Source organism: Lissotriton vulgaris, chromosome 3_1 (genome assembly GCF_964263255.1).
Source record: "Lissotriton vulgaris chromosome 3_1, aLisVul1.2, whole genome shotgun sequence".
Lineage (NCBI taxonomy): Eukaryota > Metazoa > Chordata > Amphibia > Caudata > Salamandridae > Lissotriton > Lissotriton vulgaris.
Window position 1 is genome coordinate 470,948,376 of NC_141689.1, and position 23,020 is coordinate 470,971,395.

Genomic DNA, 23,020 nt, shown 5'->3' on the forward strand with positions numbered 1-23,020 from the left:
TTCAATAAAGATATTATTTACTGAGCAGTCTTCCTTCTCATGCAAGAGAAATGAATTGCCACAATTGCAAGACTTGTTATAACGAAAAGTGCGTACAGTAAAAGGAGTATTACGAAATAATACTGTAAAAGCATTGATATGGTTTCTTAGCCATAAGATAGTTAAAATGAATAAAATATATACAATATATACATTCATATATACATTGGCTAACGACCTCAACTGGTGCTTCTAACTACGCCTACCCCGGTGTACCTGACCTAAGCCTAATACGTGGGAGGGAGTAAGTAAGTAGCAGTTTAAGTTAAGTTGGTTTTGCCAAGAGTCTGATCCAAGAATTCTCTCTAAGGGTTTAGTCAGCACCGTACCTTTGGAATAGAATGTAGGAGGTCTTGTATCTCCCTCTCAGGACCCGATATCCCAGTCACCCGCAAGGGTAGGCTGGAAACGCCGGAGCTGGATTGTCTCGGCAGGAGAAAAGACAGCGTCTTTCTCAGCGCGTCAAAGAGGAGGGGCAACGTCCGTGGGCTTCTCGCATCTGCTGGGCTCTCTGCAAGGGGACAGCTGTTTTGCTCCAGTATTCACCACCATGTGTTTGCTTAAGGCAACGTTGGTATATTTATACCTGAAAGGTGCCGGGTTTGACGTAAGTTTTGGACATAAGACGTCAATAAAGATGTCATTAAGAACTGGTCGTTCTTACAGTGCTCGCAGGAGTTCTATTACAAATCAAAACAAAGCAGGCGGGGCTTTCCCAGGTTGCTGGGGGTTTGGTGTGTCGAAAGAACTCGGTGTGCTCTCTAGGAATCTAAGGAAGTAGCTTCTGCTGTGTCATGGACTGCAGAGGCGAGTTACTGAAATATGGCTCTGATTATTATGCCATTATAGGGATATTTATTGATTATAGCCGTATAGGGGCATAAGGTCACAATATTGATCGGGTTCCTAGATAAAACACATCACCCACTCTACGTTTTTATGTCAATCAATTACTAAAAACGTAAGCAATAAAGATGCATGTGTATTCCAACCCACCCCAAAACACATTTAGCATTTGAAATGGTGTAGACGAAATACATGAAAATGATAATAGGTACTGTACGTTTTTAAGCAGTATGGTCATTCAGAAAAATTGCTTATGTATATCAACTGAACGATTTGCGAAAAATTACACATGAAACGTCTCTTAATACAGAAAAGAAGGGCGAGACTATTTCATCACATATAAATACAGTTGCTGTAAAATGTACTAGAGGCTGAGGTAATATTTTGTCTCTAGGTCTACTAAAAATAGAAGCTCTGTTCTTTAAGAATAGTTCTACTTTAAGCAAAGTACGTGTGCCAGATAAAAGGTAAATATTTTGGAATTTTGAAAACAATTATTTCATGATGAGCGGGGGAAAAAATAGTTCCAAACTTTTTTTCAGTAGCTCTTGTTTATCAAAGCCAAAGGCCGAATTCAGAGTTCATGGGAACGCTGTGTGCCGGATCGTTTTCCGAAAGTTATTGTTTCTTTTCAGGGGAGAACATCATTTCAGATAGACTCGTAAAAAATTGGTCTACATATTCAGGTGACAGTTCGACCAAGTTTGATAATGCTGTAACTTGGCAGTCGTGAGAATGATTGCTATCATCGATTTCAGGATCAGCAATGCTCACAGAGGGTCGTACCTGGGTGATGTTGCTTTCATTTCTTGCTTCACTGCCACCACCTAATCCTAGCGCAGAAGTCTCAACGAATCCCGTCATCAGGATTGGTAACCGCTGGGGACAACACAATACATGAGCCGTTACAGGACTTAGCAAAGTATCGATATCCATTGGTACTGCTGATTGTAGTGCAAGACAGGTGTCTAACACGCATTCTTCTCCGCATAGCATACATCGCAGCACAGGTAAGATGCAGGTCTGCCATATAGGTCTGAATGAAAGAAACCAGGTCATGTTCAGATCTCTTAGCCGGGCTAGTCCAAGGACTTTAGTTATGCGGTCCCGGTAGCGTATTGCTGGGATCGTTTCTTCCATCCTTGCCGGAGTCATGTCTGCGTTTTGGCTTGCCATATCGGAGCAGAAGGGTCAAAAATAAAATCCCTGCTTCGAGTCCCAAAAGTAGTGGTAGGCCGCCAAAGACCGAATGGACAAAATTGGGAAAGATGCCCAGGACTGCTCCGAAGGGTGTTAACAGTCCCGAAAAAATTGTCTTAAATACATACGAGATACCACTGGAATCCGACATATTTAGGATTTGGCTTAACATTTCTACGAAATGCACGGGGCAATTTGTTGATAAAAGTGTATGTATCTCTGCAGTTGTACTTGCAACTTGGAGATCATACGTCTCTTTTGATGACGTGATGGGCACTGTTGTCTGTAAAAGCACAAAATTCATTCTGCTTAAAGTATCAATTCGTATAGAAGAGCTATTCAACGGAGGCCAAATCGGAGCCTCTGAGTCTCCAGGGCCATTTGGATACAATGCTTGCATACAGCAAGTGACCATGGAACTGACGCTTAAGAGATATGCTTTCCCTGGCACCAAGCCACAACAGCTGTGGTCCGTTATTAGAATGTAACTCCTGTTAGAAAGTTGTCTAAAGAATGGCTCTATCTGTGTTGCAGGTGTGCCGCGCTGGTGGCATGAAAGGTTATTTGAAGTCCCCTCACAGGCCCCATGTAAATTAATACCCTGACACAGAAGTATACCGCTCAGTGATTGTTTAAAATTATTACCACTGAGAAATACATTCTGGTTTTTGTCACTATAACATGTGTGTGTATAAGGTAATTTCCATGTTGACTTAATGTATCCTTTACCCAACCTTTCATATTGGCCTGCTGGTATATACTCTTGGCAATTTTTAAATTGGAATGTTGTTATCAGAATTGTGATTATTCTGTGTATTATCCATTCAATGACAGGTCTTTCTGACATTGTCAATGGTAATCTCTCAAGTTTTTCAATGCTCAGGATTGTATAGTCTGCTGCTTTCTGTGCCAAACTGATTTGTTTATCAGTAAGGTTAAAGATAGAAAACAATGACGTTGTGTTGATTAAACGCCATGGCACATAGCCTGAACGCAGGTTTTGCAACGTCCAGCCTAGCTGTACAATAGAACGTATTTGGTACTGATCATGTTGTAACATTAGCAAGTCCTGGTCTATTATATCGATAGCAGATGATACAATACTGTCCAGTGAATATATTCTGGAGGACAGAGTCATTAACCCATTGTCCACAACAGAAAGTGATTTTTCCAAATGAATAGGATCAATTTCTCATATTTTCTCTGCTGTCGCGATTTGAGTCACTTTCCATGCCTCGTTGTAAGCAGCGTATATACTGGCCGCTATGAAACGTTTTTGACGCTGTTTGCGTGGCCCCATTATAAAATCGCGCAAGTCAGCACCATCTTTAAGTAAAGATAAGTGTTGCTTAATTTGTGCCAGTGTGGATGTTTGTAGCCATTCAAGGCATAGTTTCCCTACACTGTATGTTGTCACTATCCCTGGATGTTGTCTCTGGGAGTATCTAGGGTCTGGTCTGGACATTTTTAACCCCTGTATTTTGTTCAGGAATCTGTCTTGACAGTTATTTGTGTCTGTAGGCCAGATTAACCACTTTTTCCAATCAGGATGTGTTCTGTTTTCATGTAAAACTTGGGATACGTCTACCTCAATATCTGTAGTTGCATTATCAGGTATTGGCTTTGGAATAGACGGTTTGTTAAGGTCTTTAATCTTGGCTAGGCCAAGACAGGTCGTTTGTTGAATTGTGTAATTCAAGAACATTATTTGTTCTGGGATCATGCAGGCTCGAAATAATGCTTCTAGGCCTTGTACCTGCCAATACTTTGTACCCAGATGGTTTTTGTTTCAATGTTGTATTTCCAGGAATCAAAACCAAATGTAATCATTTTTTTCATAAAATGCTTCTGAATATATCAATTTAGTATTTGTCAGCATGGTTTTTGTCCCTGCTTTATCTAACAGTTTATAATAAAATGTTTCTGCATCACTTGTGTTAAACCCTGAGAAGTATTGGAATTTATCATAGAATGTTTTTGAACTGCTTTTAGGTGGAGTAGCACAATGTTCCCATCGGTTATATTTAAAAACATTTCTAGGTTGAGCAGATTTATGCAAATAGTGGTCTGCATAATGGGTAAAACAATACATCTGTTCATAATTTGATGAACCTTGCAAATAATCATGTTCTGTCAATTTTGCTGACAAAACCAAATCTGACATCATATTATTTATGCTTTCAAAGTCCCAATCATCAGAGAATGCACTTGGTTTTACAAAGTCACTTAATGAAACCTTAAACTGATGAGGATATTTCAAGAGTTCGACCGGTCCATATATTTCGTAATCTGTTTTGTCCCAAACTACCCCGCCAGGTATTGGAATGGCTGTGACATTCACTGATGATAGTTCTCTTTTCTCTATGTGAGATGACTTGTGTGGCTTCAGAACTAAGTTGATGTTCTGACTTGCTGTGTCCATTGTACTGTATTTTCCCTCAATGAATTTTCCCAAACAAAGTACCTTGATGAGCCAAAGCAGGAGGAAAAATACCCCTAGCACAATCCAAAATTCTAACCATGGAGAAATAAGATAGGTTTCTTTGAGTTGATGAAAGAGTTCTGTTGCTTTGTATTTAAAAGTCTTTGTTGCTGGCTTCACTTCTGGGTCGCTTTGATGTTCAGAAAAGTTATTGAAATTGATGAAGTAGCCAGATGCAGTTCTGTCAATTGTTGGAATTGTTTTTTCAACTTGCCTTTCATTAGCACATTCTGATGCTACATCATTGTAGACTGGTGTTTCATGACGAACTGTTTCAATTTGGGTTTCAAGAGGCACAAGTTCCATGGCATTTCTGCATAGTCCTTTTTTATTCACGGCAGGTTTATCAAATGTGATTAGTCTTTCAGTTTGAACCTCTTGGATACTAGCAAATTTGGGTATTCTGTTATTTCTTGGGAGCCCACTGGGCCTACTACTTATTATTGCCAACATGATTGTAGTTTTACCAGGTTGATGGATACAACTCGGTTCTCCTTTTTACCAGCAAGGGGCGGTAGTACAACTGATCTTGTTCTGTTGATTGCTAAGAAAGATACTGCTTTTCTGTAAGAAGGCCCAAATTCCTCCTTAACCGCTATTTTCTCTCTGACCAGATCCCCAATCTTTGGAATCCAGACAGGTCTTGCTGGGACAGGTGGTGTGTCTTCATTGGTTGTTGGCTGTTGCTTTAACTTTATGTTATTCAGGGCATTTCTTGTTTCATTTAAGTCCTGTAAAACAGCCAAACGATCTTTGATGTCAAAGCATTTTTTCTTATCTTCTACCACTGAAGCATGACTATCTAAGTCCTGAACATACATTCTAGTTCCGAACAATAGTTCGTACGGGCTGAAACCTTTTAGAGAATTTCTTGTCAACTTATTAAGACTACGTTGGACACTTGTTAAATGCTGCACCCACCCATCACCCGAACCTAATACCTTTGCCGTTATAGATTGCTTTATGTCTCGGTTTTTTCTTTCCACAACCCCATTTACCTCAGGATGGAAGGGACAAGAGAACCGCAACCCAATGCCCATGCTGGTCATGGCCTCCTTATAAGCTCGAGAGCTAAAAGCAGGACCCTGGTCAGAATGAGCATGGCAATTGCGTATGTGCCGATAAAGACTCGCAAATCTTTTATAACAGTTCTGGAGTCAGCCGAGCGCTGGGGCCACATTTTTAAGTGAATATAGTCTTAAAAGTAATTAATAGGACGCTGGATTTCATGTATAGATAGCCTTCTGTTACCTACAGAAATGGCCATGGCATTACTCCGGTTGGCTCGTTACTGCAGTCTCTGTTGCAGTCTGGACAGCTCTTTGCAAATTTATAATGTTGCAGGCTCATCCCCGCTCACCAGTATTCTGACTGTAATTCTGTCACAGATTTCTTCATCTGTTTGTGCCTCGGACCCAATCCCATGTGTGCGTCTGCTATTAAAAAGATTCTCCGATTCGTGTTTGGAATTACCCTATCCCCCACTCCAGGGATTCGAGCAAAAGGAACGGAGTTTGCATCAATAATGTATGTATAATTGAGTGGATAGTTCACAGGTAGTGCTGCACAGTTGCCTTTTGAAGACGTTTTTAACGCCAGCATGGTTTCCCCATCTATGTATTTTTCTGAATGCTTTTTTGTGGCTACGGAAGCCGGTTTAGTTGCTTCTGTTGTGGCTGTATTAGCCAATGAATTACCTGCAACGTGAACGCCATCACGTTGATGACTCAGAGTGTGTATCATGTGAGTCTTTTGTAGTTCCTTCTGTAAAAGAACTACTTGTTTCCAAAGCATTTTATGCTTGATTGTGGCACCTGTGTCATCTTTGTAATCATTTCGAACCCAGTTCTGCAAATCATTATTGTAAGATTTGACGCAAAAATGCGAATCGCACACGATTAGTGTCTGGAATTCATGTTCGGCATTTTCAAGCGCCATCTTTAAAGATCTGATTTCAGCTTGCTGAGCCGAACATTTTCTCAGTGATTCAGTTTTTGTTATTTTCTGTCTGAATTTACCACAGAGCCAGCGACCTTTAACAATCGCGCAGGCTGCATTGTATGATTTATCATCTATATTGTAATGCTGTACAAATCTGTCTTTATAGATTATACAAGAGTACTGTTCTAGAGGCAGAATTTCGATTGGCAGAGGATATTCTTTTTCATATTTTAAATCATTCAGTTTTTTCATGTTTGGGACAAAATAGTATGTCACGTCTTCTGCAGCAAGAGAATTATCCCACTGTATCCATTTCGGATCTAGTGCCACTGTTTTTACTGGGCTGAATAGCGCCTCGAAGGCTGATTCTGCTGTGAAAACAGTTATTCTTTTGCCTTGGGCTTGGGCTCGTTCTCTTGCTACAGCAGTTTGAACTGCCTTTACAGTATTTTCTGTGACACTGAATGTTTTTTCTGTTTGTGTGTACAAATGTGATTTGTAAGCTATTTGTACCGTTTCTCCCTCATTAGAGGTCAGGTACGTGAATCCGCATCTTCCTGGGATGACCCGGATTACAAGGTTGCGTGTATTGTCACGTGTTTCTAATTTTGTTTTAGCTGACATGTCTGTTTGCAGTGATCTCAAAATTTCTGTGTGTTTTTGAGTCCAGTTGATTGGTTTAAAATCAGGTTTTATTAATTCGTAGAGAGGTTTAATCCTCTCTGCATAGTTTAGAATGTAAGTTCTTCCGAAATTCAGGAAGCCTAGAATCGATTGTGAATTCTTCAGCGTTTTAGGTGCTTGGAGTACAGCGCACTTCTCTAAGAAGTTGTCTGCTAGGCTTTTGCCTTCACTTGATAATTTGTATCCTAAAAATAGGACAGTTAGATGGGAAATTCGTGACTTTTTAAAGTTGAATTTGTAGCCCTCTGCTGCAAACCCAAGTATTATGGTGTTCACTCTTTTCAAGTGAGTATCCAAGTCGTCGTCTGTGAGATAGATGTCATCGACATAAGATAATGCCTCATCATCTTACATTTGTAGTAACTCTGTTACTCTGGCTGAGAATAGTCCTGGGCTGTTCTTGAATCCCTGTGGGAGCCTACAGAAATTTTTCTGTGACCCCATTATTGAGAAAGCGGTCAAGTACCTGCTTTCTGGTGCAATATTTTGACAAAAGAACCCATTAGAAATGTCTAGTGTTGTTTTGTATTTTTTGCGAACTATGTTATTCATTAGTGCCGCACTGTGCGAATTTTGTACAGCAGATGTTTTGCAACATGAGTTAAGGTGTCTGTAGCCCAAGACTAGACGATATGAATGGTCCGGTTTGGAGACAGGAAACAAAGGATTGTTTATTTGAGAGGTGCATGTTTCAATCACCCCTTGGTATTCAAGTTGATCTAAAATCTCCCTGACCTGTTTTTTAGCTTCTTGCTTAATTGGGTACTGCCTTTGTGCAGTTGGTTGACATTTTAACTGGATTTTGTGAGGAGGAGAGTTTTCATCCCATCCTACATGATTTTTATATAATGCAGGTGCTTGAGCTACTGCCCATTTCCTTGCATATATATATTTAGTGTGAATTGGAATATGATTTGAGAAGGCAGGCATAATCATTTCTTCGCCATGAGGGCACTCCCTAACAAACTCTTTCTCAGCTAATAGGATGTCATAGCCTTTTGAGAGGTTATCCCAAAACAGACCCCTTATTTTCCTAGTCTTATCTCCCTCTGTACGCAATGTTATTTCGTATATCTTATGAGGTTCGCTAACTCTGGTATCTGCAGTTTCCACTTGAATGTATTCATTCGTGTCCACTGTCTCCAGATGATTCATCAGGATCTTGCGAGCTATGCTGATTTCTGCTGCGCTGTCTAGCATTGTCTGCGCCCACTCTCCGTTTTTCAGCTGTGTCCTCAGTATTCTCGGCATGTTCGATTACTCTAATACTGGCTACCTTCTTTCATGGAAATTGTAATTTTTTACTTTGAGCAGGTTCCTTGTCTTTGGACTTGGTGTGCTCTTCCCTTGGTTCTGACCGTCCTCTTCTTTCCGATTTCTGCGAAAAAGATTGAGAGGGACATGTATCATTACTTTGATATCTATCAGGCTTTTTCAAGTTATCCCTATTTCTAATTTTATATCTTTTCTCAGAGGGCTCCCTCTGTGGAGACTGGTGTTCTCGGTTCGGAGTTCTTTCCCTCCGCCGAGGAGACCTTCCTCTGGACTGGAAAACTTTTTCTTTGGGAGTGGATTGTTTATTTCCATCCCAGCTCTTTGTAGGAGTGTTTAGATTATTTTTAATAAATAATTTTCCACTATTTTCAAGTAGTTGGGGCTTTACTGGTTTCCCACCCAAACTATCTCTACCTAGTTCTTCATAGCATTTCTCTATGATTCTGGCAAGCTCAATAGGTTGATCTGTTATATCTGTTTCTTTCAATTTTTGGCGGATCGCCACAGATGCTGCTTCTCCTTTTATGTTGGCTAATAATATAGCTGAGTCTTTCAGTAATTTCATACCAAGAGTTAAAGCAGGTTCTGGACCGTATTCATTCTGAATTTGTTTTAGCACATCTGGTATTACCGCCATGGACGGAACACCATGTGTTTTTGTGTAAATGGAAGCAAAGACTGTGCCCCAAGTGTCACAGTCCTCCACATGTGGTGCGACCCCCATTGGAAGACAGATAGTCAGAATTCTGTGTTTCTCAATAGGGGTAGTATTCGAGAATACTGCCTCTATTTGAGTTATTTTCTGTGCTAGCCAGAATGGAATTTGTTCCCGTTTTGCGGGTGTTTTTCCCAGACATGAATGTATGTTCTGTGGTGTAATTTTATTTTTGTTCCCCTGATGAGGGTCAGCTGTGGAATATTAACAGCTGGTTGGACTGTTGCAGTTCGCATTACATATTGCACTAGCTGTCTGTGTATTTTAATTAATAATTTTAGCTGTGCTAAAAGTTCTTCTCTTGACATTTTATCAATGTCTGGATGTGGTGTGTAGCTGGCTAGAACCGGCCACCTTTCTCCTGGTCTACCTAGTGGACTGAGCCTGGTAATGTGATCATTATGTTTTAGGGCGCCTTTAAACCAGAGCAGGTGCTCTTGGTATTTTAATGGAATTTCAATCTCCTCGAAAGGAGTATATTCGTCCGGTTGTTCCTCTATTCTGTAATAGTGGAACTTGTGTGTTGTAGCGTTTGCCGCTGGAAAGTTTATCCATGAATAGAATACCTCTGTCTGCCGATATTCGTGTGCCTCTATCACCTCGTGATGACAGTCCGTTTTCTATAAGTTTTAAAGTTATAGTTTTTCTTATGTTTGCCGGGATGATAATTGCACCCGGTTCATTCTGTAGGAGACTCGTGTCATCCTCCATTAGTTGGGCTGCTAATCTAGCTGCTTCCCTTTCGTCCTCACTATCTGGCATTTTATTGTCAGAAAGGTTTTTTGTTGCAGATCAGGTTTCAAGGAGACAAAGATTAGGTGCACAATATTTTGGAACACTGTATCCTTCAACGTTGACTAAACCAAAAACTCTACATAGGAATCTCCTCCTACTAAGTTCCGGCGGATTTTAACCTTTCACCCACTCCAGACGTCTATTGGAGTATTTACGGGAAAAAGGGTCTGTGTGAAAAAGCACGACTGAGTTACTCTAACGTCTTGCGTTACTTTTATCGCCTTACCAAACGTTGGGCGCCATGTAGTGTAGTTCCTATTTTCCCTATAGGCCCTGTGCATTGGAATAACATAAACAGCAGTGTAGACGCAGGACTGTGGTCTTCAAGGTCTCTACTGACTATGTTAGACTTAATTTAGGTTTGCGGCAGCTAGCTCAGAGGTCACTGGAAACTTTCTTGACTGAATAGGAAGTGATCAGCTTCCCTGGCTCAGACAAGAAGGGATTCAGCTTCCGACAACCGCATAAACATGACAACTTTGCTCCCCAGAATAAGAGTCAATCTCTAGAGTCGTGTGAAACAATAGACAGCTATTTCACTCAGTCAGTTGTGCAGATTTAATTTCACCAGGGTGCAGAGAATAGAGAGACGGGCGTTTTCAATAAAGATATTATTTACTGAGCAGTCTTCCTTCTCATGCAAGAGAAATGAATTGCCACAATTGCAAGACTTGTTATAATGAAAAGTGCGTACAGTAAAAGGAGTATTACGAAATAATACTGTAAAAGCATTGATATGGTTTCTTAGCCATAAGATAGTTAAAATGAATAAAATATATACAATATATACATTCATATATACATTGGCTATACGACCTCAACTGGTGCTTCTAACTACGCCTACCCCGGTGTACCTGACCTAAGCCTAATACGTGGGAGGGAGTAAGTAAGTAGCAGCTTAAGTTAAGTTGGTTTTGCCAAGAGTCTGATCCAAGAATTCTCTCTAAGGGTTTAGTCAGCACCGTACCTTTGGAATAGAATGTAGGAGGTCTTGTATCTCCCTCTCAGGATCCGATATCCCAGTCACCCGCAAGGGTAGGCTGGAAACGCCGGAGCTGGATTTTCTCGGCAGGAGAAAAGACAGCGTCTTTCTCAGCGCGTCAAAGAGGAGGGGCAGCGTCCGTGGGCTTCTCGCATCTGCTGGGCTCTCTTAAAGGGGACAGCTGTTCTCCTCCAGTATTCACCACCATGTGTTTGCTTAAGGCAACGTTGGTATATTTATACCTGAAAGGTGCCGGGTTTGACGTAAGTTTTGGACATAAGACATCAATAAAGATGTCATTAAGAACTGGTCGTTCTTACAGTGCTCGCAGGAGTTCTATTACAAATCAAAACAAAGCAAGCGGGGCTTTCCCAGGTTGCTGGGGGTTTGGTGTGTCGAAAGAACTCGGTGTGCTCTCTAGGAATCTAAGGAAGTAGCTTCTGCTGTGTCATGGACTGCAGAGGCAAGTTACTGAAATATGGCTCTGATTATTATGCCATTATAGGGATATTTATTGATTATAGCCGTATAGGGGCATAAGGTCACAATATTGATCGGGTTCCTAGATAAAACACATCAGGTTCTCTGAATGTTAGGGGCTTGAATCATCTCAACAAAAGACAGCGGGCTGCGAGTGAGCTGCAGTTGCTACAGTGTGACCTGATATGTCTTCAGTAAACCCATATAGTTTGGGCTAAAAGAAAATTACTATTGGAGCAAGGCTATGTGGTACTGGTTAGCACTGAGCAATCTATTACATCACAGGGTGTTGCAATTTTAGCAAGAAAACATATTTACAGTACAGGTAGAACATTGGCTGATAAATAAGGGAGGTGGGCCGTAGCTGAATGTATTAGTGGGTAGCAGAAATTCGCGATATGCTCCATTTACGACTCAAATGTTGATGAGGCTCTGATTTTAGAATGGCTTAACGTAGAATTGGCCCTATGGTCCACTCCATTGATTGTTTGCGGATCTAAACATTCACCTTGGACCTAAATCTTTACAGGATGTGAGTTATAGGTACAGTGGGAGGAAGCCAAGGGTATTTAATGCGCTTCAATCTCCTCTGGTCTGGTTGACGCCCGGGCTACTCTGAGGGGGGATGAACCTGGGTATACCTTTTATTCTTGCCCCCATCAGAAGCTTGTAAGGTTGGACTATTTTATTGCTCCGAAACATTTATTGCTGGATGCTGGAATACAGTTATATCCACGCGTCACTTCGGATCACTGCCCTTTGGTGTTAACTTTAGCATGTACCTAATGTCCCTGAGGTTTCAGAACACTTTTGTGATTAATCAAAATTATAATTATCCAAATGTTTGCAAAAAATATAAAGTCACAATGGTTTGCAAGAGTTAAACTTTTTTAGTAAACCATTATATGTACAAGTGCAAGCATAATATTTAAATGCATATAGTAGTAGAAACAAATGCCCACATGCATCAAGCATTTTTGGAGTCGCAAACGGTGCGATTCCTTAAAATCGGCCGTTTGCGATTCCAAAAATGATTTTTGAGATGCATCATTATTTTTTGTTGAAAATCGCTAATTTTGCGATTTTCCAAAATGCAATTGCATTTAAGGAATCGCAAATTTGCGATTCCTTAAATGCAATGCATCATTCTTTAAAAAATTGCGAATTCAAAGATTGCAAGTGCAAATTACCACGAGGTTGAACCTCGTGGTAATTTGCGAAAAATGTTTAAAATGCTCAAATTAGCATTTTAAACACTGTCATGTTAGACACACATGTCCTTAAGACATGTGTGTGTGAAACATCCATTTTAAAATACATTTCAGGGGTGCAGGGGGGGGGGGCCTTTGGACCCCCCTGCACCCATGGAATGCATCAACATTTTGCGAATTCCAATTTGCGAATTCGCAATTACCATTGATTCCTATGGGCCTTTTGGCCCATAGGAATCAATGGGAATTGCGAAATCGGAAATTGGAATTCACATAATATTTGCGATTCGGTAAAAATTGCGATTTTTACCGAATCGCAAATATTATGCACTTTCAATGATGCATCCCGTTTTGCGATTCCTTATTTGCGATTCAGTAAAAATCGCAAATTTGGGATCGCAAAACAGGAGTTTGATGCATGTGGGCAATTATTCCACTTAGAGATCAAATTGTTTTGTTATATATCATTCCACAAAAATTAATTCGATAAACAGAAAAAATGTAACATTTCCCAATGCATTTCGGGTCATGTCCGACCCTTCTTCAGGGGAAGTCAAATGTAGAAGCAAATCCAAACTTGGTTATCTGTACCATTCACATCAGTTCCGTTATAGGGCACTGCAAAGTTAATAGGAAGAAATGTATTCCTGCTTTATAGGATATAATGTACATCATCATATAGAATTAACACTGATTCACATGAAAAAGAAAGTGCAAGATAGAAATATTTGTGTATTTGACTGAAACGTAGAAGTGTGTAATAAGGAAAGTACCAACACCCACCTATCGTGAGAGAGGGTCCTAATGCAAACAATATCCACACCCTAGGTGCCTCTAAGTATAACAGTAATAAAACCCGGTGTTTTGTATACCTGACTAGTGAAAGTGCAGGGTGATGGGTGTGCCTGTGAGTACAGGAGGAATGGCATGGCTAGGTGGCATGGCTAGGTGATTTGAAGGTGAGCGGTATACCTGTTTGAGTGTATGGGTGTGTTCATATGAGGGCAGGGTGAGAGTTGTGAGTTGTGTGTGAGTACAGTGTGAACAGTGTGTGAGAGCAGGTGTGGATCTGTGTGAGTGCATGGTATGCCTGAGTGATTCCAGGGGCAGCGGTGTGCCGGTATGAGTGCAAAAGTGAATATGTAGATGAGGGGTGCACCCATGTTAGTGCTGGGTGAGAGGTGTACCCTTGAGTGCAGGTTGAGCGATCTGCTCATTTGAGTGTAGGGTATGAGAGTTGTGCCTGTGTGAATGTAGAGTAAGTGCTGTGCCCTTCTGATTACAGAGTGAGCAGCATGCATATGTATTGGCTGGGGTGTATTTGTAAGAGTGCAGAGTGAGCATGGAGAGCTGTGTACCCATGTGATAGCTGGGCTAGCGGTGTTCCGTGTGATGCCAGGGAAATGATGTGCTCCTATGATTACAGGCTGAGCAGCATGTCTGTGTAAGGGCAGGGTGAGAGTTGTGCTTATGTGAATGCAAGGTGCGTGCCATGGCTTTTTGAGTGCAGGGTGCAGTCATTAAAGTCAGACCTATTGAATTTACCAAAGTGTGTTCTCTTTCTTTTTTCTTTAGGCTTTTTGTCTGACTTTATCTTTTGTTTACTTTGACTTTTCACTTGTTGTTTTGCATTTTCTTTAGCAAACTCCACTTGTATTTTCCTAAACAAGTTTTAATAAGCTTTTCAGTTTACCTGCACATTTTTCTGGTGTCCAGCTGTTAACGGCATGGTGCTGAAGAAAACAACGGTTCTGTCCTCAGCCACGGTGCTCATGTGCAGAGGACGGAACCGCACCATCCTAGCACCGAGCCATGGGGGAAGCGTTGGCGCCCGCCCCAAGGGCTGTCCCTTTTGACCCTTCCACCAGGGATGGCAGCAGAAGCACTCCCACTGCCACCCCTTCCTCCGCAACCTATTCTATTCTATTTAGTACTTTTAAAATGCATAGCTAGTCTTAGGCATCCCAGCTCTGACAGTGAAACACAGACTAAATAATTGAGGGTTACATGGATCTGTTCTGGAAAAGCCAGGTCTTTAATAGTTTTCGAAATGGAAATTTCATTTTAGCTCATCTCAGAGAATGCAGAAGGCTATTCCATAATTTAGCTGTAATGTAAGCAAAGAAGCCTCCTCCACATTTTACCTTTCTGACCCTAGGAACTATGGCTATGTGGGTCATGGAGCAGCATACGGTTCTCCTGCGGAGGTAGGGGGACATCGAAGTGCGAAAGATCAGAGGCCCTTTGTCAAGGAGTGCCCTATGGCTCATAAAGAGTGAAATAAACATAATCCGCTCATCCACTGGAAACCAATGGAGGGAATCAAGAGCTAGTCGGGCAGATTGATGTCTAGGTAGATTGCGCAAAGTCCAAGCGGTGGAGTCCTGTAACACCTTTAGCTTTCTTATTGTGGCCTTTGGGGCTCCCAAGTAAAGGGAATTGCCATAGTCCTGGCGGGAAAGAATAATAGCCTGGACCATCAGCCTCTTTGAAGTGGGAGTAAGGAGGGGGAGAATTTTTTGAGGCATTCTCAGTAGACCCAAATATAAGGCACAGAGCGTTACTGCTTGGGTGTTGAAGTTCAGGGATTTGTCCAGCCACATTTCTAGGCTCTTTAAGGCAGTTTTTGTGGTGGGAGGGGGGCCTAGACAGCTTGGCCAGCTCAGATTACATGAAGAGGTCAAGTTATTGCCAAGCATCATGAGCTCAGTTTTAACTCCGTTTAGTCTAAGGCAGGAACTGTTCATCCAGCCTGCAACTTTCTCTAGGAATGGAACTAGCGTGCCGGCATGGGAGTTCTGGCTTTGAGTGAGAGAAAAGACCAGTTGAGTGTCATCTGTGTAAGATACTATCGATATCCCAAAGTGATGGATGATATAGTTTTCTCATATAAACATTAAATAGAGTAGGGCTCAGAGACAAGCCCTGAGGTACTCCGCATTCTAAGGGAAAAATATCTGACCTACAGCCTCCATCAAAACCTGGACGGAACTGCTTTCCAGGAATTACTTCAGGCAAGAAAGAGCTAGTCTAGGACGTAATCAAGTGCAGACAAGGGATGCGTTGGATGCCATTTGCTTCCAGTGCATCCAGGGAGAGGACCAGTGTTCCTTGTAGAAATACAGGCGCAGGGGGAAAGAACTTTACCCCTGCGTCTGTAAAGAGTTAATTTCTCCTCTTGGGTGTGGTTGTGATCGTGAAGCACGAATCCACCCACTAGACCACAAGGGTGATATTTACTGCGTTTTTGGTTAGCAACCCTTTAAGCCTTTCACTCACCTGGGGCCATGATTGCCAATTGTTTGGGCCGGCCGCCCCCGAGAGCTTATTCCGCTGTTTATTGGGCAGGGAGGGAGATGCCCACTAGACACCAAGGATGATAAATTCTTAGATGTCAGGGAGTGGCCCCTTGAGCAAGGGTCATTCCCTTTTAATGGGGCAATTTGGAAATTCCCCCCCCCCCCCCCCATCCCACGGGAACAGATCAACATATTTTTAGGCCAAATCTGTCCTTTGGCAAGGGTTGCTCCCCTTTTTTGGGGCATGTATTTTAGCTGTTTCTAGGGCAGATCAGCATCTTTGTAGGCTCATCTACCCCCAACGCAGACAACCACTAGACATCAGGGACATTTTGTGTGTGTGTGTGTGAACTGGAGTTCGACTGACTATCCACGTGTACTTGGTGAGTGTGTGTGGGCTAGTGCTTGGCTGACAGTATGCGTAAACTGGCGGTGTGTGTGGACTGGCACTTGGCTGGTGGTGTGTGTGGACTGGTGCTTGGCTAGTGGTGTGTGTGGACTGGTGCTTGCCTGACGGTGTGTGTAAACTGGAACTTGGGTGGCAGTGTGCATGGGCAGGCGTTTGGCTAGTGGTGTGTGTGGCCGTAGGTGTATGTTGACTAGCACTGGGCTGGCGGTGTGTGTGCACTGGCGTTTGGCTGATGGTGTGTTTGGACTGCGGCTTTTGCTGGCTGTGCGTGTCGGCTGGTTTCTGGCTGGAAATGTGTGTGGCTGGCATTTGAGTGGTGATCGGCAGACATAGGGTTTTATAATGTTGACTGTTTTATTTCTTGTTTCTCCTTTTTATTCTAGAGCAAAGGTTTTGATTTCCTGTTCAGTGAGTCCTGCTTAAGGTTTCGGCACTGGTAGGTTTGCAGTTTGTGTGGTAGCATGGGTTTGGTAGGAAAACGGTTTTGTACTGTTCAATGTAAATGAGAATCATTTCCCTGAAAGAATGTGCTTTTTCTAAATGCTGTAATAATAGCAGCATATTTAGATTCTGTTTTGATGTGTGGGAAATTCTCCTTGGATTTGTGCATGATGTGTATTGTGTTTTCTTGGGTGTCATTTTCTTTTGTTCTTCCTTTCTAGGGGGAGATCGTTGGTGCTTGATGTGTCTGTGCAGAATAGGTGTGGTGAGTCTAGCTGTCTCTGGCAAGTGAGTGATATCATTTATCAATATGGAATATGCTACTTACCAGTATGCATCTGTTCTTGGCATAGAGGGCTGCCGAGTGGTACATTATGAATAGATCGCCATCTGGTGTTGAGCTCGGATGATTGCACTTTGTTTTTCTCTTGGAGAGTCTTTTGTAGCTTGGTGACTCCTCCTTTGGTTGCTAGTGCGCATGGGCATCGGCTCCATCCTTAGATTCTTTTGCCATAGTAGGGTTAGATGGAGTAGTATGATAGAATACAGATAGAAATGCCCATGTAAGTGTATCTAAATAAGATATTGTTGGAACAGACACAGGTTTCCGGGGAGGCTGGGAGGGCATGTACCACTCTGCAGCCCTCTATGCCAAGAACAGATGCATACTGGTAAGTAGCATATTCCGTTCGAGGCATATGGGCTGCAGATGGTACATTATGAATAGACTATACAGCAGTTCTCTCCCTAGCGGTGGTCGCCCGTGTCTGTTGCAACAGTCTGAAATAAAGTCTTTAATACTGCTTGTCCCACTCTAGCTTGTTGTAATGTGTGCACATCTACACAATAGTGCTTTGTGAAGGTATGCGGTGTAACCCAGGTAGCTGCTTTGCATATGTCATCTAGTGGAATGTTTCCCAAGAATGCCATTGATGCTCCTAGTTTACGTGTAGAGTGAGCTCTAGGAGGAACAGTTAATGTCCTCTTTGCTTTTAAGTAGCATATTTGTATACATTTTACAATCCATCTTGCAATGTCTGCTTTAGAGATGGGATTGCCCTTACGTGTAGGAGAAAACGCTACAAATAGCTGTTTTGTTTTTCTGAAAGTTTGTGTTCTTTCTATATAATACAATATTGCCCTTCTGACATCTAATGTATGTAGGGCCCTTTCCGCTACCGTCTGTGGTTTTGGAAAGAAGGCCGGTAGTTCCACTGACTGATTGATGTGGAATGCAGAAATTACTTTTGGTAAGAATTTTGGGTTTGTTCTAGGAACCACCTTGTTTTGGTGTAACTGCATGAATGGTTCTTGAATTGTAAACGCTTGTAACTCACTTACTCTTCTGAGTGACGTGATAGCTATGAGGAAGGCCACCTTCCATGTGAGGAATTGTATTTCACAGCTATGAATAGGTTCAAAGGGTGGTCCCATTAGTCTGGTAAGCACTATGTTGAGATTCCAGACTGGGGAAGGTGGCAGTCTTGGTGGAATGACTCTTTTGAGTCCTTCCATGAAAACTTTAATTGCTGGTACTTTAAACAGGGAAAGATTTTGCCTGTTTTGTAGGTACGCCGCTATAGCTGCGAGATGAACTCTGATAGAGGTATATGCTAAGTTACATTGCTGCAAGTGTAGTAAATAGCAAATAATCTGTTTAGTGGATGCGTCCAGAGGGTTGATGTGATTACTGTTACAGTGTACAGCAAACCTTTTCCATTTTGCTGCATAGCATGCTCTGGTGGTAGGACGTCTTGCTTGTTTAATGATTTACATACATTCTGGGGGTAAATCTAAATATCCAAACTCTATGACCTCAGGAGCCAAATCGCTAGGTTCAATTGTTTGGGATCTGGGTGCATTATTTCTCCATGGTCCTGTGTAAGGTGCATGGGTAATAATCTTAGCTTTTGATGTGGCACCTGTGAGAGTTGTAGTAGCGTGGTGAACCACGGCTGTCTTGCCCACGTGGGTGCTACTAGTATCATTGTCATTGAATGCTGTTGCAGTTTCCGAACCACTAACGGAATTAGTGGGAGAGGGGAAAAGCGTAAGCAAATTTGTTGGACCAATTTATCCATAGTGCATTGCCCTGGGACCGGTGGTGTGGGTACCTGGATGCAAAGTTTTGGCATTTTGCGTTCTGATGATTGGCAAACAGATCTATTTCTGGTTGCCCCCATCTTTGGAAGAATGGTTGCAGTATCTGGTCGTGCAGTTCCCATTCGTGTACTTGTTCTGACTCTCTGCTTAGGATGTCCGCCATCTGATTCCGAACTCCTGGTAGGTGTTCTGCTAACAGATAGATCTTTTGAGGAATGGCCCATCTCCAAATGTCCTGTGCTAGTCTGGACAGTTGGAGAGAGTGTGTCCCCCCCTGTTTTTGAATATAATACATTGCAGTCATGTTGTTCTGATCAGGACTGCCTTGTTGGTTATTTGCATTTGGAAAGCTTTTAGTGCTAGAAATACTGCTAGTAGTTCCAAGTAATTGATGTGCAGTTTCTTTTGCTGCACATTCCATTTCCCCTGCACTGTGTATTTGTCCATGTGCGCTCCCCATCCGGAGAGCGATGCGTCCGCTGTCAGTATCACTTGTGGAATTGGTTCTAGGAACGACCGTCCCTTGGAAATGTTTGTTGTGTTCCACCACTTCAGAGAGCGATGCGTAGGTCGTCTACCAACACCAGATCTGTAATCTGACCTTGAGCCTGATTCCACTGTGTCGCTAGACACTCCTGTAGTGGACGCATTTGTAGTCTGGCATGTGGTATTAGTAGTATGCAGGAGGACATCATGCCTAACAGCTGCATAAACACTCGTGCTGGTAGTGAGTGTTGTGGTTGAAATTTTTGTATCAACTTGACCACTGTCTGTATCCTTATTGGATTGGGGTATACTTTGGCTCTTTCTGTGTCTATAGTAGCCCCCAGGTTTTGTTGAATTTTGTTTGGTTGTAGGTGTGATTTCTTGTAGTTCACCGTAAACCCTAGGTGGTGCAACAATTGAATGGTCTTCTGAGTGTTGTGAAGGCATTCTTCTTGTGACTTGGCCTTTATTAACCAATCGTCCAAGTAAGGGAAGACATGTATTTGTTGTCTTCTTAGGTGTGCTGCCACCACAGCTAGGCATTTTGTGAACACTCTTGGTGCCGTTGTGACCCCGAACGGAAGGACTTTGAATTGATAATGTTGTCCTTCCACTACAAACCTTAGGTATTTCCTGTCGGCTTTGTGAATTGGGATGTGAAAGTAAGCGTCTTTTAGATCCAGTGTAGAAAGAAAGTCCCCTTTCTTCAGTAAAGGAAGTACTTGTTGGAGCGTGACCATGTGGAAATGTTCCGAATTTATGTACGCATTGAGAGGTCTGAGGTCCAAGATTGGTCTTAGAGACCTGTCTTTTTTGGGGATTAGGAAGTATAGAGAGTATATTCCTGTCCCTTGTTGATGTTTTGGAACCTTCTCTATGGCATGCTTTTGTAGCAGTGATAGTACTTCTTCTTTTAACAATGTCAGATGGTCTTGACTCATTGGACGCTGTCTGGGGGGGATGTTTGGTGGGGTAGCTGTGAGTTCTAGGCAATAACCATGTTGGATAATTTGTCTCACCCACTTGTCTGATGTGATGTTTTCCCAGACAGGTAGGAACTGTGCTAGACGTCCTCCGACCGGTGTTATGTGGTCTGGGGGAAGTTGTATTAAGTCACTGTTTTGGGGTTGGGGAGTTGTGGTTGTTATTATTTCCGCGACCTCTACCCTTGTTGTTGTTACCTCTGTAACTGCCTCTTGAATTACCTCTGGGTGACGTAGGTGTAAAAGAGGTGAATTGCTGACTTGTTCCTGTACTTTTTGAGCCCCCTCTATAGGTGGATCTACGAAAGGAACCCCTTTGTGTTGGCTGTTGTAATGCTCCGATTGACTTAGCCGTTTCTGTGTCCTTTTTCATCTTTTCTAAGGTCTCATCTGTGCTTGAGCCGAAAAGTGTCTTCTGATCAAAGGGTTGGTTCAACAAAGATGTTTGTACTTCTTGTTTGAACCCTGAGACTCTAAGCCATGCATGTCGCCTTAGCATGATACTGGTGTTGATGGATCTTGCTGCAGTGTCTGCTGCGTCCAGGGCGCACTTAATGGAAGTGTTAGTTATTATCTTTCCTTCCTGTATTAGCTGATCTGCTCTCTTTTGATGTTCTTTAGGGAGATGTGTGATGAGTTTTTCTAACTCATCATAATGTGCCCTGTCATAGCGTGCAAGTAGCGCTTGTGTATTGGCTATGCGCCAGCTATTTCCCGCTTGTGATGCTACTCTTTTGCCCGATGCATCTATTAATTTTGACTCCTTATCAGGTGGAGGGGCTTCTCCTGTAGATAATGAGTTCGCTCTCTTGCGAGCGTTTGATACTACAAGCGAGTTCAGAGGTACCTGCCCCTTAATAAATATTGGGTCCTTTGGAGCTGCCTTATATTTTTTATCAATTCTTGGGTTTAACACCCTAGCCCTCACTGGGTCTTTGAATATGTCTGCTGTGTGACTGAGAAGACCCTTCAGCATAGGTAGAGTACCTGATGTTCTTTGTGCAATAGGTAGTGTCTCTAATAGGAAATCCTCTACTTGAGGTTCTGTATGTAGATCTACCTTATGATATTTTGCTGCCCTATTAATGAGCTGTACAAACACTGTGTTATCATCAGGTGGTGAAGGCTTTGAGGGATATAACTCTGGGTCGTTGTCATCATCTGACCCTACGTTATAATGTTCCCATGGGTCATCCTCATCTGGGATAGTGTCATCGTCCTCGTGAGGTTCTCCCTCCCCTGTATCACTGTCTACATATGACTGAGGTGTAGATGGTCTTTGTGTAGAAGGTGGAGGAAAGGTTGGCATAGTGTGAGGAATAGGAGAAGAGGGTGTGACTCTAGGTCGAGGAGAAGTAGGAGGAGTTGTATTTGTCCCCATTGTTCTCTTCTTAGAAGGAAGAAGTTTGTCTTCTAGCTGTTCATTCTTCCTCTTCTTCGTCACTACCTTGCCACTTTGTGGATCGATAAACAAAATCTTTTGTTTCGGATCTGTTTGTTGCTCCTGTGTCGGTACCGAAGATTTTGGTTCCGAAAGGTGCCTTTGCTTTCGATCGTCAATGTTTGGTGTTTTCGGCACTGAGGATTTGCTCGATTCCGACTTTTTTGGTGTTGAGTGAGTCTTCGACATCGAAGCATGTTTCGGTTTCGATATGGAATGTTTCGAAGCCGAGCTTTCCCTTGCATGAAGCTTCGGTGTCGAAGTCGATGTTGACCGTTTCTCGGATCCGACATGGTGGGAGACCGAGAGTTTCGGTTTTAGTTTCGGTTTCGTTGCCGGGCCCGAAGGCGGGGCGTCGGAAACTTTTTTCTGCGGTTTGACCGGGCTCGAAGGCGGGGTCGTTACCGCACGGGGTTGGTTTTTTGGTAAGGGGACGTCGTCACTCACGGTTTGTTGCACGTCGAGTTCCTCGACATCCGAACCGACTCATCCCCTTCTGACCCCGACTGTTCTTCATGATCCTCTTCTTCATCGAGGTGCTGGTCTTCGAACAGCTCCGGGATCGCCTCCGACTGCATTCTGGAAACCTCGTGTCTTCGAGCTCGACGGTTTCTAATCGTCGACTTGGAGGAGAATGCTGCGCAGGCTTCGCAGTCCCTGGATTCGTGTTCAGGAGACAGGCAGAGGTTACACACCTCGTGTAGGTCCTTGTGTGGGAACTTAGCACCACACGTTGGACATTTCTTAAATGGAGTCCTTTCCATGGACTCCGGGCTTGACCACGTCGAGAAAGGCCTCTTGTCGTCGATGTAGATCAAAGTTTTTCATTGATGTTGGAGTCGAAACGCATCGTAATGGAAATGAAATCGCGTTCGATAACAATACCGTCGAATTGGAAAGGGAATACGCGCCGAAAAATCACTTCTTTCCGAAGTCGATCTGGAGCGCTTCAATCCTCATCCGATCCCGATGGCGGAAAAAAACAATCTAAGGATGGAGCCGATGCCCATGCGCACTAGCAACCAAAGGAGGAGTCACCAAGCTACAAAAGACTCTCCAAGAGAAAAACAAAGTGCAATCATCCGAGCCCAACACCAGATGGCGATCTATTCATAATGTACCATCTGCAGCCCATATGCCTCGAACATAAGTCTTTGTGTGCTTTGTATTGATTGACTTTTTTTTTAGATTACCAATAGTTTTACCTC

The 23,020-nt window shown here is 42.7% G+C and overlaps 2 protein-coding genes across 2 annotated transcripts in view; both read right to left on the reverse strand.

The window, feature by feature from the left end:
* The window catches only part of ADAMTS6 (ADAM metallopeptidase with thrombospondin type 1 motif 6), a 1,724,075-nt gene that overhangs the window by 900,847 nt on the left and 800,208 nt on the right, over positions 1–23,020 (reverse strand). The window lies entirely within an intron of this gene.
* LOC147726636 (uncharacterized) lies at positions 20,502–21,347 on the reverse strand. Its single transcript, XM_086962962.1, has one exon. It carries the CDS (start codon positions 21,345–21,347, stop codon positions 20,502–20,504), a length of 846 nt encoding a protein of 281 aa, XP_086819088.1.

What these genes read in the sequence shown, in the direction of transcription:
- LOC147726636 (XM_086962962.1), bottom strand. Translation starts at nt 21,347, where the DNA reads ATGCTGAAGGGTCTTCTCAGTCACACAGCAGACATATTCAAAGACCCA.